The following is a 27,782-nucleotide window of genomic DNA, read 5'->3' on the forward strand; positions in this document are numbered from 1 at the left end:
TATACACATATCACATTTGAACACGAACAATCACACAAACACGTACAATCACACAAATAAAATAGTTCATTGAACATTAAACTTGTGTGTTGTGTGTGTGGATCAAGTATGAACTAATCCATAGTCTAGTATGAAACTTCAATGATCAATTCAATCAAGTCATACACAACTAGCATGAAGTCAAGTGACCTATCTCACTTGTAAAAATGAACATATATGACTCCTCACCAATGTGTTTACATATGATTGAAAACTTTTTATTTGGCTTTCATTTTTCATACTTTTGATCAATACAACTCAAATTTTTGAAAAACGATGCCATGAACATTTTGATAATTCTTTGATGAATAAGCTTTTGGCTTTGGCACCATACATTTTAATACATATTTGCTCCACCTTTTCCTAGTCAAACTAGATTTCAAAGCACGGTTTTTTTAGCTCTTTCTCTTTTGGAAATTGGCATCTGTAGAGATCTTTGAAAAAGAAAAAAAAATGTGAGGAGATATATAGACACAAGTCTACGTATGTATCAAGATCAAACAAGACTATTGACTAATCGTTCATAACAAGTTTGAAGATCTATTTACAACAATACATCAAACGTAGATTTCTAGATGTCACTCACACTTGAAAAATTGTGCATACATAACAAGTTAAGCTCGTAAATGCACTATGCCATTAGTAGGGAGGTACTAGGCTAAACTCAACATATGATATACACAACACAAGCAATCAAACTTTTTGAGATTTTTCACTTTTTATGTGTTTTTGAATTTTTCAACACACTAAAAAACAAAGAATAAAAGTAAGATCAACAAAAGTAAGGTAAACAAACAAAGACCTATAAAAGAAACATGCTAAAATGGAAGCAATGATACAAGAAGATCCTATATGTCATGATGCATGAAACTATAACCCTAATACGTTGGAAGTATTATGCATGGGCATAGTGAGTGATCATGCATGAGAACCCTTCTTCACCCACATTGTTCAAGTGTTTTAGGTGATATCCTTAAATGGAGGGGTACGACTGAGATAACTTCAAACCTCGGGGTGAAGCTAGCAAGGCATGATGAAATGTTCTCAACATCTCCATTAAGGGTGTGCATGGGTCAGGTTGGGTCGGGTTGAGGGAATTTTTTGACCCAATCCCCCATGGTGGGTCAAAAAAAATTCAACCCGACCCAACCCATCACATAAGTCCAACCTAACCCAACCCAACCCACATGGGTCGAGTTGAACCCATGGGTTTGACAAATTTTATTATTATTATTATTAAATTTATTAAATATATTATTATTAGTATATATTATATATGTATATAAAATATATTATATATAAGCAATTATAGTATATAATATTATTATTAGTATATATTAAATTTACAGCTGATTTTTTTTAAAAATTATTAAATATATAATATATTTTAAATATATATTAAATATGGGTGGGTTAGGTCAGGTTTGGCGGGTTTGTAATTTTATGACCCACACCCAACCTGACCCGCTATAAAAGAAATTTTTGTGACCCAACCCAACCCACCAAGCCTTAAAAACCGACCCAACCCGGTGAGTCAGGTTGGGTCGGGTCGGGTTTGGCGGGTCGGTGGGTTTTCTGCACACCCCTAATCTCCATAACATCTCCAGTGAGTTATACCTCATTATCTCCTTTAGCTTGATTTCCTTTCGGCATTCTTCTTGAGTTATCTTAGTCACGTAGAGAGCCAGCTTTCTTAAGAGCTTGAAGCTTGAAGCAATTTGGTCTTGTTTGCCCATGCACGCCACAATGATGACAAAAGCGCTTCACTTGAGGTCCCGTTTGACTTTTGGGTAATGAATTCCCTTTTTCTTTGGTTTTGCACCAATGGTTCTCTTTGCAACAATAGGGGTCTCAACCTTGGACTTCTCCACTTTGGGCTTTTCTACATTTTTGGCCAACACGAACCTCACTTCCTTCTTGGTTTCACTGCTTGAGCTTCATTCATCGATATAGCCTAGACCAGTCTTGTCATTTGAAGGTATTTGAGAAGAGAGCACACTTTCAAGTTTTTTGGTGGAAATGCGCTCCACTTTGACATTTGCTTGAATTATGTCAAATTCAAGGAACTTGATTTTAGAGAAGGCATTCAGCAATTCTTCCTTTAGCTCTTCAACTTCACATTTCGCGTCCTTAAGTTGCACAAGTGTGGACTTATGCTCCTCTTCAACTTTCTTCATCTTTTTAATAGCATTCTTTGCAAATTTTGCATATTTATCACAATCTTCAAGCAACACATCATACATTTCTTGAAGGTTCTTCTCAACTTCATTGAGGTATACATCCCCATCTTTCGAATCATCAACTTTTTCATCTTCAAAATGTACGCCTAGGTCATCAACCAAGTCGCTCAACTCATCTCTAGAATCAACAGTGGTAATTGTCATGAAAGCTGAATAGTTTCCCTCACTATCAATTTCTCCTTCCAAATCGAAGTTTGAGGTCTCCAAGTCACTGAGGGTAGTAGCAAGCACTTTACCCTTTCCTCTCAAGTAGTTTGGACAGTCCTTCTTTAGGTGTCCATGACCATTACATTCATAACATACAATTCCTTGAATTGATGATGAGTATTTCCTATCTTTCTTCTTGAACTTCCTCTTGTCATTTTTGGAGGATGAGTACTTTTCTTTGCCCAACAACTTCCCATTGTTCTTCATCTTGAGAAATTTCTGAAATTTCTTTGCAAGAAACGCCACCTCCTTCTGTACATTATCTTCATCGAAGGAATCACTCATTCTCTCATTTATAGTTTTGAGAGCGACTGATTTGCTGGACTTGTGAGAAGACAGTCCAAGCTTATAGATTTGGAGAGATCCAATGGGTTCTTGAATCTTTATCTCATCCAAATCCTTATTCTCCTCTATGGCGGTGACCTTAGCCCAAACGCTTTCGGGTAAGGATCTCAAGATCTTCCTCACCACCTTGGTGTTTTCAATCTTCTCCCCAAGATTGAGCTTGGCAATCACTATCTCATTGAGTCTCCCATAAAAGGAATCGAATGACTCATTGTCGCTCATTTTTACTTCCTCGAACCGAGTAGTGTGCATTTGAAGCTTGGTGTCCTTAACCTTATTGGTACCTTTGTAGGTTGTCTCAAGAATAGTCCATGCCTCTTTGGCGGTCTTCACATGTGAAATCCTGTGAAACTCATTAGTAGAGACACCACAAAAACTAGCATTAATAGCTTTGCTATTAGTGTTTGCCAAAGCAAGAGTAGCCTTATCCCATTTGGATTTGGCTATTGTGGGTTTTATATATCCATTCTCAATAGAATCTTACACCGTCTCATCAATAGCACAAAGAAAAGCACGCATATGTACTTTCCAAAAAGCATAATTACTCGCATCAAAGTAGAGAGGTGCATTAAGGATTGAGATCTATCCATTTCACACAAGGTTTAGGATCACACTAGGATGTTGAAATATGACAACTGTACCCACTCTGATACCAATTAAAAGCTCGGATTTATGCAAAAATACAAAGAAAAGCATGCATATGTACTTTCCAAAAAGCATAATTACTCCCATCAAAGTAGGGAGGTGCATTAAAGGATTGAGATCTATCCATCTCACACGGGGTCTAGGATCACACTAAGATGTTGAAATTTGACAAGTGTACCCACTCTGATATTAATTGAAAGCTTGGATTTGTGCAAAAACACAAGAACTTGTTCAAACTCTCAATTAAAAAATACGGCTAGATTGCTTTTACTCTAACTTAGACTAAGTACGAAACATGATTAAATAAGCGCAATGAACCAAAAACTCTACCCTAAGTCATATTCATCCATCATCAACAATAAAATGAAAGCTTAAAAAGTAGGGAAGAGAGATGCAAACACAAGATAACACCAAGACTTGTTATCGAAGAGGAAACTAAAGAACTCAGAGAAAAACCTCTCCGCAACCCTCCAAGTCGAAATCGATCCACCAGAGAATAAAGCTGAAGTACACGAATAACAAAAAACCCTCCAAGCCTAGTTTACCCCATGTACTTGAGTCCTCCAAGCTCCTACTACCAATGGCTCCTTCCGATACTTTCTAGTAACACCAAAATCTCACTTTATACCCAAAATTGACGTGGTAAGTGTTTGGGCTAGCAACCTCTCAAAGATCTAGAGATAAGGAGGTAAGAGTCGAGGAAAACCACAAGGAAATGTATAGATGATTGTGGATATAATAATTTCTAACTCTCAAGTGTAATTTCTAGGGTTTTCTTTCTGAAAAAACACTCTTTACAATTCGTGGGTAATGAGTGTACATATAGTGTAGGTAAAGACTTGGTAAAGCAAACACAACTTTTTGCCAAACAAAGACTTTTGCAAGTTCTTCGCGAGTTGGCCCTTCTCGCGAGACAGTTGCGAAAATGACAGTCTGGCATGACTCTTGATCTTCCAGTCATGTGCTTCACACATGGCCTTTGCGCGGGTTGCTTCTTGTGAGCTACTCGCAAGCCAGTCGTGAAATCCATTGATGTAGCTTTTGAAACTTAATTCTTCACCGATCTCTCATACTCATCTCTTACAAATAAACCCACATACATACAGGGAAAATGATTGAAGAAATTACAATCAAATTTGGCATAGAATTAAAGCAAACATAAAATAGTTGGAAATCACAACTTTTCACTTACATTACCTTTGGCAATCCATTTACTTAGTTTTATTGGTTTCCTTGTGATTTTTATTTGATTTTTTATATAAGATAGAATTTCTACTCTAGCCTAATCTAAGTGTAAATGTGTATAATGTTTCCTCCTAGAGACTTGAACCCCAGCCCTTACCCCCGACACCCCACAAGCACTTATACTTGTAAAGTGACCACCACACCAAGAGAATGCAGTGGTGGTTTCCTTGTGATAAACAAATGGCTTACCGTATAATAATGCAAGGTATTGAAAACATTTTGATTGCAGGTCATTAATTATAGTTGGGTTTCCTTAGTTCTATTATTTTCTTACTTTTTTTTTTATAATAAATTTGATAGTTACAATAAGAATGTTGAGTTTAAATACTTGATTTTTCCATTAAAAATAGTAAAAAATGCAAGTTAACCTACAAGAGTTTTAACAAAATGAGAACTGAAAGTCATTTTGCTTCTTTTTTATAAATCCTATAATTATAATGAGGAAGGTTGAATTGAAACTTGGATATTACTGTTGAAAACACTAAGAAATGTCAGTTAAACTTTATTGCTAGGCAAAACTTTTGGTAACTATTTTTTAATGTTTTATTATTGGATAGTTGGTGAAGTTGGCAGAATATATAGCTCCACAATTATATTCATCTTTGCATGGTAATCTAGGTGGAATCATTGCAATGAGCAATGATCCTCAGTATCTAATAGTTTGGTGTATTAATTTGTTAGGCTTTTAATTAGTAATGGATCTAAAATTAGTCCACCTTAGTGTAGTGATCAATTCTCAAATCTGAGCTAGTGATTGGATAAAGCAGATGGTATCATGTAAACGCTTTCACTTCTTTGTTATCAATTTTGATATTCATTCTATATTGATTTGTTTTGAACTGAGTGTGTACACAAAATTCATGTCACATGCATGTAATGGAAAATTATTGAGAGTGAGAGTGATTTTAATATAAGCTCAAAACTCATTTTAACCAATTATCAAATAGAAAATCACAGAAGTGTATACTATAGGTTAAAATTCTATAATAAAAAAAAATGGAACTAATGAAGAGTGATCTTAATAATTAATTTGTATGAATTAAGATGTTGTATCGTCATGACGTGCACCTTTGCAATAACAATGTGGTACTCTAATTTCAATTCAATAAAGCCCAGTTTCCGTGTATGGTTGTTGATCATCTAATTAAATATAGAGTATTAACCCATGTGATCACGTTGTTGATATTATAAATATAAGCTCAAAACTCATTTTAAATTTAAAACCATTATCAAATAGAAAAACTGGACTAACGGAGAGTTTTTTTTTTTTTTTTTTAATCCTATCATAGAGAGTGATTTTAATATATTGTAGATGGAGTAGTTTAATTCTGTTCACATCTGGGCTCTTTGCTTGCTTTCAATTGTTCGATGTTGCATTTTATAACCTTTTGGATTACACCACTGAGCTAATTAAACAGCCTCCTTTGACACACAAGGCTTAGTTGGTTTGATGATCAAGGCCCGTTTTTAGTATTATGGAAATACGTGTTTAAGTGTTATAGAAATATATGTCAAAAGTGTTATTGTTGTTTAAACATTAAAAATTGTTGTTTAAAAGAAGCTACCAAACAGCTCCCAAATCTTCAAACCCTTCAAAGGAATTCTAGAAAAAATATGTTGTGCACACGAGGAATGAAGTGAGTTGAAGCCACGAGGCAGAGTCATTTTTTGTTTTGTTTTGATATATTCAATAGTATGAGGAATGGAAATTTAAATCTTGAACATCTTTATCAAAAAAAATAAATAAATAAAAAGGTGTAGGTGGACATTGGGCTGTAGATTGAGCCTGGCTTGAATTGTAACGATATGGCCCAATCTAACGCCTTTGATTCCCCTATGCAAACAAGAGTGAACCAATTGGATATGGATGGGCATTCTCTTTTTTTTTTTTTTCTTTTTTTTTTTCTTTTTTTTTTTATTGGAATACTTAAACTTCATTAGATATCAAAGTGCAGATTACATTTGTCTTGAGCACATGCATGCTCTATCAGGCTAGGGCATTCCTCTAGCCAAGCAACGTAATCCCCAACATGCTGAGCGTGTTGGGCTAATAAATGGGCAGGGACATTTCCCTGTCGTTTGATGTGAGACACCTTCCACTACCTAAAAAGCGAGGCATGGACCAAAAAACCGGTGAGGACGTTCACCACTGAAAAGGGCGGAGAAGCCAATCCTTGCAAAGCATTGCATACCACCAGCGAGTCACCCTCGAACTCCGCGTCCCGGATTCCCACGTCCCTAGCAAAAAGGATACCAGCTTCCCATGCTTTTGCTTCAACTTCAACAGCCCCCAACGGACAAGAGCTGCCACCACAAGCCCCTCACAGTTTCTAATGACCACCCTCCAACTTGCTTTCGTTTTGAGAAAATAGCCCCATCAATATTAACTTTGTAATGCTCGTGACTTGGAGGGCACCATGAGACCGAGACAGGAGGCCTAGGCAAGTGCTATGTTTTGGGTTCGTTGGCGACCCGATATTCCTCCACCAGCAGCGAGGCATTCCTCAGGATGGAACGACCAGCCTTTCCTTTGCCTCCCGCCCGTAACTCGTTCCTGTTTTTCCAAATTCCCCAGCAGGTGGCGATGAACAATTCTAACAGCCTAGGCCGAAGATGTTCGCATCGTAACAAAGCCTTAAGCACGTCTAGGAACTTCCATGTTGCTGAAATCTCAAAAGGAAGAGCAAACTTACTATTTCTCCAAACTTCTTTGGCGTGATCGCAGAACCACAAGGTATGGCCAATTGTTTCAACGGCATCCCCACAAAATTCGCACACCCCGTCCGGCGTTATTTTCCTCTTAGCCAGATTTTCCTTTGAGGCGAGGATGTCCCGACCCGCTTTCCAAGCGAAAAGCTTGATCTTTTGAAGGAGGTGTAGTTTCCAGATTGCCTTCCAGAGCTTTCTTCTTGCCATGCCGTTTGAGCAGTGGCCCAAACCCGACCCTTTTTGTTCGTCAAGCACTAGAGTGTACGCGCTCTTTACGGTGAATTTTCCGCTCTTATTCTCAGCCCAAACCAGCCTGTCACTGGTGCTGGTTGAGCTCAACGGAATACCCAGGATGGCATCCTTATCATCGAGGAGAAACCATTGGCCAAGCTTGTCGATGTCCCACTCATTGGATGCTCTGTTTATGAGCTCACAAACCAAAGCATCCTTTGAGGTTTACGATTCTGGTGTAAGAACCCTATAGGTGCTCAGCCTAGGCCACTTGTCCCTCCACACCCTTATTTTGTTTCTTGACCCAACCTGCCACCTCATGGCTCTTTTAATTATTTTGCTGAGCCACTATCAAACTCCTCCAGGCGTATGACGGGCTCCGACCTAGTGTCGCCTCCTCAAAACTACAATGCGGAAAATACTTAGCTTTGTAAACTCAACAAAAAAGAGATGAGGAGTTGGTTAGAAGCCGCCACCCCTGTTTTGCTAGGAGCGCCAAGTTAAAGCTTCTCAGGTCTCTAAAACCAAGCCCTCCCCTGTCCTTTGGCATGCACATTTTGTCCCAACTTAACCATGCAAGTTTCTTTTCATTTTTCACCTACCCCCACCAAAATTGTCTGATCAATCCTGTCAGTTCCTCGCACAAATTTTTGTGGAGTAAAAAGCAGCTCATTATGTATGAGGGCACAGCCTGGGCAACTGACTTAATCAACACTTCCTTCCCAGCGGGCGTTAGAAGTTTCTCCTTCCGCCCCGACACTTTGTTGGCCACCCGCTGTTTGAGGTGGGCAAAAGTGTTGCTTTTTGAGCTGCCCACAAGAGATGGCAGACCAAGATAGGCTTCGTGGGATTTGATGACTTGCGCACCGAACATGGTTTTCACTATATCCCTTGTTTCTCAGTCTGTGTTAGGGCTGAAAAACAGGGAGGTTTTGCTGCTATTCAATTGTTAACCTGAGGAGAGTTCATAGACTTTAAGGACCCGTTGGATTTCCTTGGCGTCCCCCACCGACGCCCTCCTAAAAACCAAGCTATCGTCGGCAAAGAAAAGGTGGGACACCCTAGGACCCCAGGCAGAGGTAGCCACACCTTTAATCGCTTTCCTATGAGAGGCTTGATGCAAGAGGGCCGATAAGCCTTTGGCATAGATGAGGAAAAGGTAAGGTGACAGTGGATCACCTTACCTCAGACTACGGGTTGGTTGGATGCGGCTACACGGCTATCCATTGATTTGTATCGCATACTTAACCGAGGTCACACACCGCATCACTATGTTTATCCATTGATTGTGGAAGCCTAGCTTCTGCATGGTTTGTTGTAGGCAGTCTCATTTGACCCAGTCATATGCCTTGCTCATATCTAATTTAACAGCCATCTCCCCACATTTGCCCTTCTTTTTCTTACTGATATGGTTCATCAGCTCGTGGGCCACCAACACGTTGTTTGTGATGAGGTGCTCAGTCACGAAAGCGCTTTGGTTTTCACCTATAATATCCTATAAAACCGATTTCATTCTGTTCGCCACAACTTTTGAGGCTATTTTGTAAGCCACATTACATAAGGATATTGGTCTATAATCAGTCACCCACTCAGGATTCTTGGTCTTAGGGATAAGTACAATGTGAGTATCATGGAATTTAGGGGGAGCAAAACCATGGTTTAAGAAATTAAGAGCAATAGTAATAACAATTGACTTAATAGTGGGCCAAAAATGATGATAAAATAAGGGTGGCATACCATCCGGGCTTGAAGCAGTAAAGGGGTGCATTTGTTTTAGGCCCTTTTCCACCTCCCCAGCCTGGAATTCTTTGATAAAGGAGGCATTCCTCTCTGTGACCTTTGTATGGATAGCATCTAATAGCTTCCTCTCCACCCGTGACCGTGAGGTAGTAAAGAGTTGGTCAAAATAGTCCACAAAAGTCATCCCGACCTGCTCCAAGTCCTGATACCACACGTCATTTGTACCCTTAATCCTAGTGATGGTATTCCTTTGGAGACGGTTGATAAGTGTAATTTTTACATGATTTTTATTATCCTCTTATTTATTAAAATTGTTAGTTTTCCTTTATTTCTTTTGATTTGATTTGATTTTTTTTATTTATATTTATCTATTCATTTGTGCTTTGAAGGAATGAGAAGAGCAAGGAATCAAAGGAATTTTGTACAATATCCAAGTCCAATTCGGATTAGGATTCCAGCCTGCACATCAGTTAGTATTTTCAGTATAACTTTGGGCTCAGATATCCAATCGAGATGATTCAAGTTGGGCTGGAAAGTTAACTTAAAGGGCTACAAATTTGTAGTTTACCAAAAGTCCAAATTCTGACGTTAAATGGGCTAAAATCGTCGGTTAAGTGAAGCCTAAAAATCTGGGATTTTCTCCAAACGGGAATAGGATTCCTTGACCTATTTAAAAGCTCTTTAGGGTAAATAGAAAAAAAAAAAAAAGAGGAAAAACCTGAGAGGAAAAGGGGGCTGCCGCATTGAAGATTTTTCTTTTAGGAGTCTTTCTGAAGAGGAGGATCTGAGGGCAAAGGCAAGAGCTTCATGTTGATCAACCATCAGATGAAAGACATAAGTTTTATTTGTTTTCTTTTCAGTTTTATTATGAACTAAATTTTATTTTCTAGAGCGTTGATGTAGTCTAGCAATGAACACACAATTTATATTCTGAATTATTTTATTTTTAATATTTCCATGATTGAGTGTTTAATTCTTATTCTTAATGCTTACTATTTTTTACGAATTATGGTTTGATCAATTGAATTACAAGGAGACCGAGAGGTGATTTGTTATTTTAGTTCTAGAATTAAACACCATTAGTTGAGCGAAAGTAGAGATGCTTTACCGCGACTAGTGTGATTTTTCAAAAAATTCAAAGTACGTAATGAGTCTCCAATTAATTAAATTCACATAGAGATATGGAATTGTTAGTTGAAGATATTTTTAATATTATTCGAGAGAAGATATTGAATACTTAAGGAATTTTTAATCATCAACGGGAGATTATTAGAATTTAATAATTAGGAAGAATAAATTGTGTGGGATTTGTTAGGTGAAATCAACTGCTCTAGATCCATTCTTATCATATTTTTACACTTTTAGATTTTACGCTTTGTTAATTTTTTATTCATAAATTTATTTTTATTAAATAGTTTAATTTAATTCAAATAGTAGAACGTTCCATCTATTTTCGATTTTCCAAATAGTACTTAATTTAGTAAATTTCGGTATTCAATAACATAGTTAATCCCTGTGGGTTCGACATTCGTTTTCTAAAAACACTTTACTACTTGTTACGATTCTGTGCGCTTGCAGATTATTTTACGTGAACAACGGTTTGATGCCTTGGTATGGAAGAAGGAGGTGTTCTTGTCCTTTGCTTTCAACCAATTGTTTCAGCTTCTTAGATGCCACATTTCTTCCTCCATGCCCAACCACCTGTTCAATTCTTTTTTTGTTGCATGGACTATTTCTAGGATCATGGTATCACCTTTCATGGATTCAAGAGTTTGGAGTTTCCTTTGTAACTCATTAATCTGTTTTCCCACGTGGCCGAAACACTGCATGTTCCATGTTTTCAAGGAGGTTTGACATTCCTAAATGCATGCCTCCAGTGGCCATTATGTGTTCCTGATCCGCCCTCTGTCCCAAGCCCCTTGTACCACCATTTCACACCTTGCATCCTCCAGCCACATGGATTCAAAACTCCATACCTTGGGGCCATGCCTTCGTTTTCTTTGGTAACTTGTTTCCTTGAGCACCAGGATGCAATGATCCGAAACCGACGTGGCAGCATAGAAGAGTCTCGCTGCTGGGAAGGCCCCAACCCAAGACAGTGATACCAGAGCCCTATCTAATCTTTTCCTGACCCAACCTCGACTCCAAAGCTTCCTACTCCATGTATAGTCTGAGCCTATATACCCCAAGTCCCTTAGTTGGCATTTGTTGATCACCTCCCAGAAAGCCCGCATCTGTCCCTCCAGCCGTACCCCACCACCTTCTTTTTCCTTGGCATGCATGATCTCATTATAATCCCCCATGCAGACCCACGGCAAATCGCTCCTATGGCTGAGACTTTCCATTAGTTTCCACGACTCCTCCCTTTTTTCGGTCTCTGGGTGCCCGTAAAAACCAATAAACCTCCATTTCTTTCTCCCCTACTCTTCAGTTATTATTGCATCGATGTGCCATGGGGAGAAAGTCAATATATCAACCTGCATTGACATTTTCCACAACAGAGCCAAACCACCAGCCCGTTTATTACTAGGCACCACTAGGCCTTGCTTCCTTTCTACCTTCTATTTTATACTGTCCATTTCCGTAGTATCCAGCTTCGTCTCCATGAGGAAGACTAGTGTGGGATCTTTCTCCAAAACCACCTTTTGGGGGGCTTTAACTGTTAAAGGATTCCCAAACCCCCTACAGTTCCAGTTGATTGCACTCATTGCATTCGACGGGGCTGGTTGCCAGCCTTCGCCAATCCTAAAAATTGTGCTAGGAGTTTGCCCATCTCTTTTACCTCCCCCTCCACTCTAACCCGTTTTCCATTACCTTCATTATGATCTAGTTCTGATAGTGGAGACCGCGCTCTCCTTTTTGTTCCCACCTCTAAGTGATCAATCTCCATAATTGTCTCCTTACTTTGGTCGTCAACGTGCATGGCTTCTTGTCCCACCCGTGATTTTTTCTTTCCCCATTGGGCCCTTGTTTTCTTTGTTTCCTTTCTTACCACTTCCTTTACGCTTTCTCATGTTTTGGGTTTTTAAAATTGTTGGGGACGCTGGCCCCAACGTGAACTTAGGCCCAAGGTTTGACAGGCCCAAGTCCACATCCTTCGGCTTCCCAGTCATGACAGAGAGTTCTTGAGGCCTAAAAGAGTCCAAATGATGTTGGGCTTCCTTTACCGGCCCACTTGCACCAGTTGGTTCCTTCTTAACTCGAGTTGCGTCAACTAGGGACTGCGTGATTATCATCCCTGTCCCAATCTCCTCTTTGCGTGGTGTAGAGGAGAAAGTTGGCACCTTCTCATTAATTGCGGCATCAAAAGTCCGAATATGGTCCTTGGGACTCAAAGTCTGTTTGAATTTCGAAGATTTGATATTGACAAGAGTTGGTGGGACACCAACTTTTGCTACGTCAAGCCTCGGGATTTCCACCTTTTTAGCTTTTCCTGCTTGGGTGCTGCCCGGAGTCACCTTTGCCAGCAAAGACCCGTACTTGCTATCCCTCCTGCCATCTGGTTTCTCCTTCTCAATCCCCCCTAAATTTGGTTCACCGTCTTTCCCCATTGTTATCATCTGAGGTTTTTGAAACTTGTCCGGCGTCGCACGTAGCCACTGGCCGAATTGTTTCTCCTCTGGGCGAAGCGTGTTATTGCTTTGGAGCCCTTGCATGCAATCCCTTTCATCATGGTCCACTTTCCCACATAGATAGCAGAAGATTGGGAGCCTCTCGTACTCGAGGTCTACCCACTTCAGCCTATGTTCATCCAGACGCACTTTGCGGCCTCGGCACAGCGGCAAGGAAATGTTCAGGAGCAATCTTTTACGTAGGAAGTTCCCCAGGCAAAAACCTTTCCTGTTCGCATCCATTTTCACCACTTCTCCCAAGGTTGCCCCGATACTCTCTCCCACTTCCTTCGTTTGGCACATTATGGGCAGCCCATGGATTTGGATCCAGAAAGGAGACTTGTCAAACCTTATATCCTTCACCGCCTCTCCACGAACCAACTTGTGAAGGATCAATAGATATTTGTAAAAGGACCACGGGCAAAGCAAGAGTACTCGCTCCATGTCCTCTATTGTTTGAAACAAGAACATCACCTTGTTCTCGCCAAGGTCGCTGACTTCGAAACTGTGTTTCGCCTTCCACACCGACTTCAGTACCCTGGCCACTGACTCCAGATTTATTCGTCGCTTTGTACAAAACTTCCCGATGAGAACTGGGCCTTCTTCTGTCAATGGCACTTTGATTTCCACTTCCGCATCTTCTCTCAACGATAGCTTTAGTCCTACGCATCCCTCTGTGATCTCTTCCATATGTTCTCCGCTATAACCTGTTCTACCACTGGAGTGGAGAGATAGTTTGCCTAACGGCAGCCCTTTTGCTATGAAAGCTACTTTTTTCACCTCTAGAGTTTCCAAGGAAAATCTAGAGAGAAAACAGAAGGCACGTGTTAAAACTGGGCGTTCTCTCTTTAATCAAAGAGAAATGACAAGTTATATTGCTGAACTCTGAAGTACCAAATACTGGTGAAAAAAAATGAATTGTAAAGTGGTCACGGGACGATTCCTTAACAATTTACTCCTTTTCACTTACCCAATAAGTCTTATTGAAAATCTCTAGAGCAAATACACGCATGTTCAAGTTTTCTCTATTGAAAATGGGATGTTCTTGCGTTAATACTCTATTTGTTTCGACCATAATACTTTCTAGAAAATGAGTCATCTCATTTCTTATATTTGGTAACAATTTTAAATGAGTTGAAAAAACATTTATTAACTTTCTTTATTTAGCTTGCTGTGAGATAGAGTTATTTTCCACACCAAAAAAATTAGTAGAAAACAGTTTTTAAAAACAAGTCATACTTTTTTATTGACTAAAGATAGTTTACCTTTTACTCAGTTTTTCTGATGCTACCAAACATTGAAAAACATAATATATATATATATATATATATATATATATCTCTCTCTGTTTTCCATCAAAACAAATGGAGCGTAAGTAATCATATATAAGTTATATTGCTGAACTCTGAAGTACCAAATACTGGTGAAAAAAAATGAATTGTAAAGTGGTCACGGGACGATTCCTTAACAATTTACTCCTTTTCACTTACCCAATAAGTCTTATTGAAAATCTCTAGAGCAAATACACGCATGTTCAAGTTTTCTCTATTGAAAATGGGATGTTCTTGCGTTAATACTCTATTTGTTTCGACCATAATACTTTCTAGAAAATGAGTCATCTCATTTCTTATATTTGGTAACAATTTTAAATGAGTTGAAAAAACATTTATTAACTTTCTTTATTTAGCTTGCTGTGAGATAGAGTTATTTTCCACACCAAAAAAATTAGTAGAAAACAGTTTTTAAAAACAAGTCATACTTTTTTATTGACTAAAGATAGTTTACCTTTTACTCAGTTTTTCTGATGCTACCAAACATTGAAAAACATAATATATATATATATATATATATATCTCTCTCTGTTTTCCATCAAAACAAATGGAGCGTAAGTAATCATATATGCTAGGGAATCTAAATTGGTGGAGAATCCAAATGCTGAAAAACATTGTCAAATGGATGAGGATGGAAATATGAGATGTGTCAAATGACAAATAAATTTGGCATGAGATACAATGATGTTCTAATAATAGTAGTGTATGGCAAGATGTGTTATTAATACTAGCTTGTAATCCTATGCATATGCATAGCTACACTTAAAAATATATAATAAGGTGCATAATATAATTCCTATATATATAATTTAAATACTATTGATAGTCATTTTTATATTTCGTTAACTCTTTAAAAAAATTTGTGATGATATTATTAGGTATAAAATGTAAATTGTCTATTTTTGTTTTAATTATTGTGAAACACTTTTTTTTACAATTCATTTATTCTAGACTCTTTGATTTTTGTACTTAATAACTCACTTGGATGAATATTTATGATGTGATCACACATTTTATTCTAAAATTAAGAAATAAAACTCTTTAAGAATAAATAATTTATGACACATGGTGCAAAATTAGAACTCTAATTTGGATCCTAATTTAAGTTTCTCTAAACTTTACCTATTATTCCCACATAAATTTAGATATATGGCGCAAAATTGGATTATAATTTCAAATTCTAATTCAATTTTCTCTAAACTTTACCTATTAATATATATAAATGACTTATAAATTTGAATTTTTTTTAGTTATATAATTATGTTTTTTATGGTTTATTATATTGGACTCCTCGTTTTTTTATACTAAATTAATTAATTTGGCACAAAAATTTAAAAATTTAGATTAGATGGGACACATGGCACAAAATTAAATTTTAATTGAAATTCAATTTTTTCACTAAATTAACTCACTTGGCACAAAATTCTAAAATTTAGATTAGAAGAGACACATGGTGTAAAATTAGACTCTAATTGAATTCCAATTTGAAATTTAATTAGACTCTAATATATATATATATATAGATATATAAATTTGGGTATTTTTTTTAATCCAAACTCTCTCTCTCTCTCTCTTTTCTATGACAGTTTCTTATACATTATGCTCCATGCCAATTATCTTGAGGGACATTAAATAATAAGAAAATGAAAGAAGATAAAGTGAGGTATTTATTTATCAGTTTTTAATCAATACAAAACATAAGAAAACTATTTCTAATTAATTTTGACAGGTTGCAGATCGCTCTCTCCATGATCTATTTGAATTACGCTGGTTTATAAACTTTTGATATTGGACAACGAAATGATCTAAAAATCAAATAATGGTGTTTGATTTGCAATGAATTTTTTTTTTTTTTAATATTAAAATTTAAGGAACTATCAAAATTTTAATAATGTCAACTTGTTAGATAATGCACAATTAAAAGATTGCGCAAAGAAGAAGGCATTGAATTGCTTAATAAGTTGTTCATATTCTCCACATATATACATTAAGTTAAACAATGGAGTGTCAAATGTGCGACAGTTTTGTCTTTGAATTGAATAAATTATAAATCACATGGCATAATACCCTTGCTTTTAAATATATTACATGAGATTCAGGTGTTAGCTCAATGGCCGTAATGATATTCTTTACAATTTACCTAACTCCAAATAATAATAATAATAATATTGAAAACTTAAAACTTAATTGACTGAGATAATCATATAGTTTGGATTGATAGGCTCCTTAGGAAAATAATTGGTTTCCATATCATTATTAGGAGTATTGAAGGTATTAGAGAACACATTAGAGGCCTTATACAGTTATACTCATTATTTAATTTTAAATAAGCATTTAGCCCGAATAATAGTATTGTGTATATGTATTCTTAGAGACAGAACCAGGATTTGAACATGGGGGGCCAAAATTTATTTATTTTTTTAAATGAAAATAAAAACTAATACCTATTTCATATTCAACAAAATACTACATATAAAATAAATGTTTCTTAAACATTTGATATTATAAAAATGTCGACAAAGTATAACATACAAAATAAGTGTTTTTTAAACATTTCAACACATTTATCAAAATGAAACTCGACGCTCTTTTAAGTCTCGAAAGTCGTTTATGATTGAACAAAATAATAATAATGAACAAAAAAAAGTTGGAAATGAAATAAATTTAAAGGATGGATTTAAAATCTTACCGAAGTCCAGAAGAAGAAATTCTGCTAGGGACATTATTCAGGAAATGAAATACAAACTTAAAACTATCCCCACAAACTCTATAGTCTATGACATGCGAAAGAGATGAAGTTACGAGTAAAAAACGACAAGTAAATGATTGGTACAATATCAAGTTCGCAACAAAAGAGAGAATAACTTACCTTGAATTCAATGAAACTTCCAAAATAAGAACCATGTTTTGACTAATATTTCTAGCTTCTTTTTTTTNTCTCTCTCTCTTTTCTATGACAGTTGGAAATTATTCAAACTTTCTATCTTCTGTGATAGTTGGAATGAAAAAAATAATAAAAATAATAAAATAAAAAGAATATTACATAAAGTAATAATAATAATAAAATAATAGAAGATATGGTGTATGATTGATATATTGTTAAGTTGTGTGTTATAATTAATAAACTTTTTAACATGCCAAAATAACTTCTTCTTTTTTAACACATGATGCTAGTTTGATCTCTCAATCTTGATAACAGGGATTTGAAAAATGTCAACAGTTATTTTATTTTTTTAATTAGAAAAAATGGCTACAGTTAAGTTCTAACCCAACAAGCCAGGTAGCATATGGTATTTTAAACGAAAGTGATGGTCGTCATACATGCCGGCAAAAGTTAGGTGCTAATATCAAACTGATGAAGGGTGTTCTTATTTTTTATGTGAAATATAATTAACAAAAGAAATAAGCGGACAAAACTTAAGATTGTTGAATATCTTCTTTGGGTCCTATCCGATATTCTCAACCAAAAAAAAAAAAAAATAGCCCTATTTTCCTTTTATGTAAACACTTTTTTAAGAATTTGAAAACACCTTTTTTTATATTGGTTTCAACCACTCTCATAAACATATACCACAATGTCTTTTGTTTGACATTTCAACCATAGATTTTGGATTTTATCTACATTTTGAATAGTTTAATAGGATCAAACCCCAATAAAAACGAATAAATTAAAATTTTCAATCATATAAATAGTCATCTAATCAAATCCTTCTCAGAAAAATCGTATAATATCCCACATTTAAGTGTAATAATATATTCAAATTAATGGATCACATTTTTTTTTTATACAAAATAGAAATTTTACTCTAACCTAATCTAAATGTATATATGCGTGAAACTCCTTTCTTAAAACTTGAATTCCAATACTTACTCACCACACCCTACAAACATTTATATTTGTGGAGTGATTATCGTGTTAAGAGTGTGCAGTGGTCACATTCTCTTTATACATTATGCTCCATGCCAATTATCTTGAGGGACATTAAATAATAAGAAAATGAAAGAAGATAAAGTGAGGTATTTATTTATCAGTTTTTAATCAATACAAAACATAAGAAAACTATTTCTAATTAATTTTGACAGGTTGCAGATCGCTCTCTCCATGATCTATTTGAATTACGCTGGTTTATAAACTTTTGATATTGGACAACGAAATGATCTAAAAATCAAATAATGGTGTTTGATTTGCAATGAATTTTTTTTTTTTTTAATATTAAAATTTAAGGAACTATCAAAATTTTAATAATGTCAACTTGTTAGATAATGCACAATTAAAAGATTGCGCAAAGAAGAAGGCATTGAATTGCTTAATAAGTTGTTCATATTCTCCACATATATACATTAAGTTAAACAATGGAGTGTCAAATGTGCGACAGTTTTGTCTTTGAATTGAATAAATTATAAATCACATGGCATAATACCCTTGCTTTTAAATATATTACATGAGATTCAGGTGTTAGCTCAATGGCCGTAATGATATTCTTTACAATTTACCTAACTCCAAATAATAATAATAATAATATTGAAAACTTAAAACTTAATTGACTGAGATAATCATATAGTTTGGATTGATAGGCTCCTTAGGAAAATAATTGGTTTCCATATCATTATTAGGAGTATTGAAGGTATTAGAGAACACATTAGAGGCCTTATACAGTTATACTCATTATTTAATTTTAAATAAGCATTTAGCCCGAATAATAGTATTGTGTATATGTATTCTTAGAGACAGAACCAGGATTTGAACATGGGGGGCCAAAATTTATTTATTTTTTTTAATGAAAATAAAAACTAATACCTATTTCATATTCAACAAAATACTACATATAAAATAAATGTTTCTTAAACATTTGATATTATAAAAATGTCGACAAAGTATAACATACAAAATAAGTGTTTTTTAAACATTTCAACACATTTATCAAAATGAAACTCGACGCTCTTTTAAGTCTCGAAAGTCGTTTATGATTGAACAAAATAATAATAATGAACAAAAAAAAGTTGGAAATGAAATAAATTTAAAGGATGGATTTAAAATCTTACCGAAGTCCAGAAGAAGAAATTCTGCTAGGGACATTATTCAGGAAATGAAATACAAACTTAAAACTATCCCCACAAACTCTATAGTCTATGACATGCGAAAGAGATGAAGTTACGAGTAAAAAACGACAAGTAAATGATTGGTACAGGGGGGGGGGGGGTGTGTGGCAATGCCCCTGGTTGCCCCTATGTACGTCCGACCCTGTGTATTCTAATGATCATTGCAATGCTTGATGTAGTCATCATAATAAAACTGCATCTCCATCATAATAAAACTGCATCTCCATGGACCCCACTTCTAGGTGAACCAGTATAATCTAGTATTTTCATGTCTGCATTGTTCTCTTCTGTCTTCTATTTTTTGCTGTCGGCATCTCATAAATCTTGGGTTAGGTTTGCTTTTTCCTAACATCTTTAATATTTTTTTTCTTTTTAAGTGATTAGCTTGCTATGGCATTTTATTTGCAATTGATAGATATTAAACTCAGTAGGAAAGGCAGTCTAGAGTTTCCTCGAGTAGCATGACTCAAGATTAAATTGCTAAGATTCAATCTTCTTAGAACAAATGCTATTCACAAGTACAAATGACCATAATATTTTACCCTAATTTTTTAGTACTCTATCAGCCCAAATTGTTCACTTAATTGTTCTTGTTATGTTTAGCTATTAGACAAATCAATTGGCAACATGAACAAAAATGAAGAAAGAGGTAAACGACAAACCCGTTGTTGGTCAAAGCAATTTTACTAGCATGCCATGGAGCCATTGTTGCGTCTTGCCATTTTTGGGTGAGCAAGTCATTAAAAGTTTGAAATATGCTATGTTGACAAAAAAAGAATAAGTTACCAAATATTTTATTAATCATATGAAATGGGGAGGTTTCTTCAACTATTTGCCAATGTTTTGTATTATTCAATTGTAAACTTAGGAGTACTGCTATGATAAAGTACAAAAAAAGCAATGATCTTGACGTTGGATGACTCAAACAAAGGTATACTACAAATTCAAATCCTAAGTCAGACAAAGCTTGTGTCTAAACCAAAAGGAAACCTCTAGCTCCCATTTTTCACTAAAGATTTTTTCTTTTGCGCGGCCTTGACATGGCCAGTGCAAGTTTCTATGTTGGAGTTATAGGTAACAACAAAATTTCATTCTCTATGTATATTTTTTGGTGGACATTTAGGGTTCTCAATTTTTGCATAGAGGCTAGGCTAACTATTATCTCTTCATTTTGTTTCAGGCAACATCATCTCAGTCTTACTATTTCTTTCTCCCTTGTAAGTAAGCTCATCTGATTACATATCTTTGTTTAGATTTTGTGTTTTTCATCAAAACAAGAACAAGTAATTAGATTGTCCCTATCACAGAGGAACATTTCGGCGAATTGTTAAGCATCGATCAACAGAAGAATTTGAGAGTTTTCCTTACATTTGCACATTACTGGCTTCAGCATTATGGACTTATTATGGAGTCACAAAGCCTGGAAGCCTGCTTGTGGCGACTGTTAATGGTTTTGGTGTTGTTGTAGAGATTGTTTATGTTACCTTGTTCCTTGTATTTGCACCTCCAAGAACAAGGGTAAGTTTCTCAACATTAATGCATGCCTATTATCATCATAATCATGCACCAAAAAAGCTTATTGTTATGAAATTTATTATTGTCAATAATTTTCTTTTAGGCAAAGACCGGTACATTGGTTGCACTTTTGGATGTGGGATTTCTCGCAGGAGTGATTTTGATTACTCATTTTATTTTGCACGGAGATACAAAGATCGATGTCATCGGACTCTTGTGTGCAGGCCTAAATATAGCCATGTATGCTTCACCTCTTGCAGCCATGGTAAGAAACTCAATAGGTCAATTGTTATTTATCATAGCTAGATTTCTCTTGCTCTATGTTCTTGATTATAACACCAAATATGAAAAGGAAGGGAAAAAAAAAGTTCTAGATCATATGATAATTAAATAATAGCCTTCTTCATAGTTCGTACTACTTTATTAATTTGAGGTGTTGGTTTTTCATTTAATTCTCATGTACGTGGCCACCCCAAAATTGATGTAAGGGTTAGTCCAACTTCATTGATTGGCTGTAATGATGCTTTATTAACAAATTATTGATGTATTTTTATAAAAATAAATGTGTAGAAAACGGTGGTGACAACCAAAAGCGTGGAGTACATGCCATTCCTTCTCTCCTTCTTCAGTTTCTTGAATGGAGGGATTTGGACTTTCTATGCTGTCCTTGTGAAAGATTTCTTCCTTGGAGTAAGTTATCATTATTTTCAGTTTTTCACCACCATCATCGGCATCATTATAGTTAATATATGACTTGAAAATGGTTTATATGTTGTTACAAGTTAAGCATCTCTTTCAAATCAAGCATATATATGCATTTGTGTCTCATATATATTGTGCTATACACGTTACTCCTAGCTAGAACCAGTAGCCTTGCTCCCTGGGGTTTGAAACCAAAACATCGTATTACTAACCATTAACCAAGACCAGTACGTTATCTTCACTCCTCTAATAGATAGTTCACATGGCATAAAGGGTTGTGCCTAAAAAACTATGGGTTGTATTAACGGGCACAATACATTAACATCACTTTATGTCAGAATTTTTGTCAGTAACCCAGTTTTATGTCAGTATTTTGTCAGTTTTATATGTTTTAGGGTCAACTTTATACAATTTCTCTAATTTAGTTAATTTTTTTATTAAGCGGAACCCACATTATTTTAATCTTAACAAGTACCGTACAATTCTTGTTAACATTTGCCAAAAACTACTATTAGGTACTCAAATTAAGTATATAATTGACGTATTACTCCAAACTAATAAAAGTTTTTTTTTTTGGTTAATGGCCAATAATAGTAAGTTATGGGATGCAGAAATAATAGAATTAGCCTTTTCCATGGTTTATACTTTAATAAGATTTGAGCAGGAGAATTCTCCTAATAAATACTATATTATACTTTGAAGTTTGAACAGAAGATATGCTTGCCAACTCTTTGACAAGTGATTGCCACCCTAGAATAAAATTGCCATGTCCATCATCAAATATATATATCCTCTTTAATAAGTGGATCAGGTATGGATTTAGTCTTATCCATGTTTCCTTTATCTTTTAATTTTCTCAATAAAGTTTTGAACCAAGAGCTGCTGGTTATAGATACTTGCATGTCAATATGTGTGTAATTATTCTAAATCAACAATGTATTTTGGATTTTTGCCAAAAAAAAAGACAGTGTATTTTGGATAGTTAAGAGTCTTGTAGCCCAACTGACACTTTCTGATGTTATCACACACACACACACATATATATATATATATAATTGTAAGATTATAATCCAAATAAATGTGTATAAGCAAAAAAAAAAAAAAAATGTGTATAAGCAAAATGACGGGCAAGTTCTAATTAAGCAGGTACCAAATGGGGCTGGGCTTCTTCTGGGAGCAGCTCAGCTGGTGTTATATTTTATATACAGGAACCCCAACTCATCCAAGAAAGTCTCCAACGATTTAGAGGATCAATTACAAAACGAGTGCCTCTTGCCCTCTACCAGTCAAGTGGCATAAAAGATTTCAAGATAGAGGTCCATTGTCATAGATAGTAAATGGTGACTAAGAATAAGAAATATAGGTGGTAGCCACTATGAAGAAGAGGAGCTTGATATTCGTTTATTTGTTTATAATATGTTTATTAAAAAAAAAATTATAGGCATAAACGATTGACCCATGTAGTTTTGAGGACATATGTCTATTATTTTGCAGCCAAATACAGGACTATAACTGAACTAAACTGTTTCTAAACAATTTGAGCTCGGCTTTAGACTTGTTAATTTATATTCATTTATTTAACAAACAAGTCAAGTTTAAGCCTAAGTTTAGACTCGACTTGACCATCAAACAAGTCAAGCTCAAACATAATAATGTATACATAAACAAACTCAAGAACATGAAAATCAATTTAAATTAATATAATATTATAATTTTTATATGTATACTTGTCTATAAATATACTTATATAAACTTGATATTAAATTGTATAAATTTGTAAATAGGTTCATGTGATATCAAATTATTATATGTATTTTATTAATAATATAAACAATCTATTCATAGTAAAAATTCATGGATTTGTGGAGGAGTTAAAATTTTTAATTATGATTTACTATATATAAGAAAATGTATGGACACGTTTAGCGGTCAAGGCCCAAGATGTATGGGATCTTGGTCGAGTGAGCCCAATACAATAAATTTGAAGAGAGTAAGTTAAAGAACTAGGTTCTAGTGAACTTAACAACAACTAAAATGGATTTAAAAGGGGATTAAGCAAAAGTAAAGCACATAGGACTGAACGAATTCCCTGTCCGAGGAGGCCAATTTTATTATAAATCAATAAAATTGATTATAAGTGCAATTTTGGTAGCTACAGTCTTCTTCTCCTCCTCTTCTTTCCATCCAAGGTCTCTTACATTATATATCTCCTTCCCAACAATCTTGGCTCTCCATTTGTCAATCTTCTAAGCCACTACTTGAGTACTCGTCCTAGCAGATACCCCTTTTGGCTCTCTGTAAGTTGCGGTAGCCAATGAAATACTGTTTAGGGGTCTTCTTCACATAAATGTGGCTAGAAAAGTAGTTACAGTGTATTTAATGCGGTGATAGCAGTTTTTTCTTAGATATTTCTGAATTCCCATTACTTTTATACGTGCATAATGTACGTCCTTATCACTGGAGCCTCCTGGAAGGTCACCTTGATTATGGAGTATAGATTTGAGTTGTGTTCATCACATTTGAGGAGGAGTTCCTCTTCAGACCAACATCCATTCATTCCTTACTTATGAGACTTTAAAATTGAAAACCCTCCTAACCATTTGTCCCTTCTCGGACCGTTTCATGTCTTCAGACCAATCCCAAGGCCCAATATATGATTCTGGGCCCTTATCCCTACAGAAAGCATTAAGTTAATTTTAGTTATGATTTACTATATATGAGAAAACATTACTTTGTTTGACATGCCTTCACCATCATCATTGTTAAAACGGGAAATATATTAATATGCTCGAATGGTTACTATGAGTATGATTATTTATATTGTCCTTTCTAACAAACTGTCTCAATTAAGGGGAAAATATTAATCAGTAAGGAAATTAATCAAATTTCTAGTTATCATTTATGTTACAAACACCCAAGTTTGACCAAATTACCAAAATGAACAAATGAAGAATTTGGGGAAAGAGAAAAAGAAAGTTATGCATAGAGCTAGAGAGTACCTCCATGTGTTGGACATGTGTAGAATTGCTCAATGACCAGTCTGCTAAACAGCACAAACCCATGGTGATGAGAATGACGAAGGAAGAAAATAAGAAATTCACTCTGCGCAAACTAATGAAGCGAGTGGTGCCATGAAAAAACCAATTAACCTTTAACTTGAACCCAATCCGATTTTTAACTTCTATTATACTTTTGCAATTTAAGTTAATAATAAAAATTTAGGGTCAATTGCAATGTTCCCCTTAACTGATGATAATTAGCATTTTATATCTTGTTATTATAATTTCCATTAAATTTAAAAAAGAAAAGTCAAAATTTATCCCCAAAAAAGCATCTAATTTGAATTTCTCTATTAAAGTTTATGGGAATCCTTACTTAATGGGCAAAAAGTTCATTGCCCATAATTATGGGAGACATTATTTAGTTTTACAGTTGATAGAGGGCATTACAATCACACCACTACAACATAGTGTTTTTTTTTTCTTTTTTTTAAGTAAAGGGGAAGAGAATTTGAACCATGGATAAATTCATTAAAAACATCAAGAAGTGTCAACCACTTAAGCTACAAAACTCTTAATTATTAGAGCACTCTCATCAGTTCTTGTATAATAGAATAAGGACTATATTTTAGCCAATTAAACCCGAAATTCACTTAGATCAGATCATGCAAAACTGTGTAAAAATACATGATTCCCACATTTTGTACTTCATCATTTGAAAAAAAAAAAAAAAAATCTCTCACCTCTTGCTCTCATATCTCGTCAAATTCCCTCTCTCTCTCTAAAGATAAAATGAAAAATGAAAAAAAATGATTATTTAAATAAAATAGAATGTAGAATAGATAATCTTAATATGGGTTCTTTTAGAAGTAATTTTGTAAAATTAAAAAAAAAAAAAAAAAAAAGATTTCTATACTAAAATAAACAAAAATTTTAGATAATCTTAATATGGGTTCTTTTAGAAGTAATTTTGTAAAATTAAAAAAAAAAAAAAAAAAAAGATTTCTATACTAAAATAAACAAAAATTTTCGTACAAACTGATTCAAATGCTCTTAACAGATTGTAATTTACTCAAAAGTTTATAACATCATGTTAATATTATCCAATCCTATGGTCGAACATTTGACCTAAAAGACCCAATCAATTTTTAGACCACTAAAAAGTTTGGGTTTTAAACATTGGTCTAATCTTATCCAAACATATCCAAGCCAGTCCAGCCCACTTTAGACCCTTCCCAAAAAAAAAAGTAGGAAACTATAGTTTTATACAATCTACCTACCGTTCAATTCTTAACTACGAAGACATACTTTCTCAAAAAAAAAAAAACTACGAAGACATATAGACAGAGACAGAAAGACGGACGGAACAAGAAGAACAAGGAAGCAAGAAAGAAACACACACAGAGAAAGAGCAAGAGACAGAGACAGAGACAGAGATGGGTTTTTCCTTCTTCATCCAAAGGTTCATACTTTCACTAACAATTACTCTATGTCTCGTTCTGTTTTTCACTGCTTCACCATCTTTAGCATCATCGGGAACCAACTTGACAACCACAAAGCCTTCAGTCTATGATGTTATCCAAAGTTTCAACTTTCCCATTGGTATTCTTCCAAAGGGTGTGCAAGGCTATGATCTTGAAACCTCCACAGGAAAATTCTCTGCCTTTTTTTCTGGTAGCTGTAGTTTTTCTCTTGAAGGGTCATATGAGTTGAAGTACAAGCCCACCATCAATGGGATCATAACAAAAGGGAAGCTTACAAGCTTGCAGGGTGTTAGTGTGAAGCTTTTTTTCTTCTGGGTTGACATTATTGAGGTCCGAAGGATTGGGGATAATCTTGGATTCTCAGTTGGGATTGCAGGTGCTGATTTCCCTATTGATAACTTTGAGGAGTCTCCACAATGTGGTTGTGGATTGAAATGCAATGATGGGGTGCAGGAGAAAGAGGTTAGAACAAACCCATTTGTCTCTTCATATTGAAAAGATTTGGACGAAGACAATGTTGTATTAGGAATTTTTCAAATTATGGATATTTGTTTAATTTGAATTAGATTGAAATGGGTTCTGCTTATTTTGGTAAATTGTTGTTTTTTTCCTTTGATTTGAAAGGTGTTTTGTTTATCTTTCATGGGTTCATCAGTTTATATTGGGTTGTCCTTGCTGCCCTGTGATTCCACATTGAAATAATTAAACAAATTGATTATGGTCAAGAGAGAGAAATAGGGGAAATTATGACATAATGGATTTGGAAATTGAACTGCAATTTGATTGAATTTGTAACTGCATAATTGTGCATTTGTTGTTGAAAGTCCCCTAAAAATAAAGAATAATAACATTTGCACCATTTTCTATGCTTACAAAGCTTGGAATGAAGATCTGCTGGGGTTACTTCTAACTGTTCAGTTTGATGTGTATAACAAAATTTGATCCTTTCATTTCATAACTTTTTGTCTACAATAATCAAATTCTTAAATCTTAGGTGTTAATGAAACAAAAACCTGCACTCAGTTGTGCTTATTGCTCAATCCAACAATTTGGCTTAGCTTAGGTGGTGAGATAAAATTTTGATAATGAGCAAGTAAAAGACCTTACAACAAATGCTCTTCTTTTCTGGTTGAAATTAGTTGTTACTTGTTTTGAAATTTATGGTTTTAATTTTTTGACTAATGTTTGTAATCTTTTGGTAGTCTTCCATAGTTTTATACCCATTGGTGTGATTTTTCTTCTAATTGCAAAAGGAATGCAGTGAAATGAAAATGAAATTTGTTCGTGTTGAAAATGAAATTTTTTTCCTTTCCTGTCATCTATTTTTTTCCTGAATTTGTAATACAATAGTTAGGATTGAAAATGTAACAAGATTAGTTAAAATTGCTCAATTCAATTATATTATGGCTTATGATTCCCTTCCAGTGAGCAGCTGACCCCTTCCTTACCCATTCCCTGGCTCTATCATCTAGCAAGGTTATTAAGGTGCTGGTTAGCTCTAGAATTTGATTTGCAGATCTGGTATGCTACATTTAAAGCACTCAGTCTGTATGCTTAATGCGCAAAAAACCTGTGATACCCTAAATTATGTGGATTGGATTTGTGTATTGTGTGGGCATGAGTTGAGTCCACATTAAGG

General features: G+C 35.0%; 3 protein-coding genes across 3 annotated transcripts; 2 read left to right on the top strand and 1 right to left on the bottom strand.

The window, feature by feature from the left end:
* Window positions 1-7,169: 7,169 nt before the first annotated feature.
* LOC112032742 (uncharacterized) lies at window positions 7,170-11,746 on the bottom strand. Its single transcript, XM_024065501.1, has 2 exons — window positions 11,340-11,746; window positions 7,170-7,848 (listed from the first exon to the last, which is right to left on the bottom strand). Exons 1-2 carry the CDS (start codon window positions 11,744-11,746, stop codon window positions 7,170-7,172), a joined length of 1,086 nt encoding a protein of 361 aa, XP_023921269.1.
* Window positions 11,747-20,367: 8,621 nt separating this feature from the next.
* Window positions 20,368-23,182, top strand: LOC112032748 (bidirectional sugar transporter SWEET16). Its single transcript, XM_024065507.2, has 6 exons — window positions 20,368-20,517; window positions 20,624-20,660; window positions 20,751-20,961; window positions 21,062-21,223; window positions 21,529-21,648; window positions 22,807-23,182. The coding sequence occupies exons 1-6, from the start codon at window positions 20,484-20,486 to the stop codon at window positions 22,957-22,959; spliced, it is 717 nt and encodes a 238-aa protein (XP_023921275.1). The 5' UTR covers window positions 20,368-20,483; the 3' UTR covers window positions 22,960-23,182.
* A 2,913-nt stretch (window positions 23,183-26,095) lies between these two features.
* On the top strand, window positions 26,096-26,638 carry LOC112032725 (uncharacterized). The gene has a single exon (XM_024065486.2). The coding sequence runs from the start codon at window positions 26,096-26,098 to the stop codon at window positions 26,636-26,638; it is 543 nt and encodes a 180-aa protein (XP_023921254.1).
* The last annotated feature ends 1,144 nt before the right edge of the window (window positions 26,639-27,782 follow it).

This window comes from Quercus suber, unplaced genomic scaffold (assembly GCF_002906115.3).
Source record: "Quercus suber isolate HL8 unplaced genomic scaffold, Cork oak 2.0 scaffold_218, whole genome shotgun sequence".
Taxonomy (NCBI): Eukaryota; Viridiplantae; Streptophyta; class Magnoliopsida; order Fagales; family Fagaceae; genus Quercus; species Quercus suber.

Coding starts and splice junctions, on each gene's coding strand:
- LOC112032742 (XM_024065501.1), bottom strand. CDS start 11,746: ATGGAAAGTCTCAGCCATAGGAGCGATTTGCCGTGGGTCTGCATGGGG. Junction 7,849..11,339: donor ATGTGGCTGGAGGATGCAAG/GTGTGAAATGGT, acceptor GCTCATAAACAG/AGCATCCAATGAGTGGGACA.
- LOC112032748 (XM_024065507.2), top strand. CDS start 20,484: ATGGCCAGTGCAAGTTTCTATGTTGGAGTTATAG. Junction 20,661..20,750: donor TTACTATTTCTTTCTCCCTT/GTAAGTAAGCTC, acceptor TCCCTATCACAG/AGGAACATTTCGGCGAATTG. Junction 21,224..21,528: donor CTTCACCTCTTGCAGCCATG/GTAAGAAACTCA, acceptor ATAAATGTGTAG/AAAACGGTGGTGACAACCAA.
- LOC112032725 (XM_024065486.2), top strand. CDS start 26,096: ATGGGTTTTTCCTTCTTCATCCAAAGGTTCATACTTTCACTAACAATT.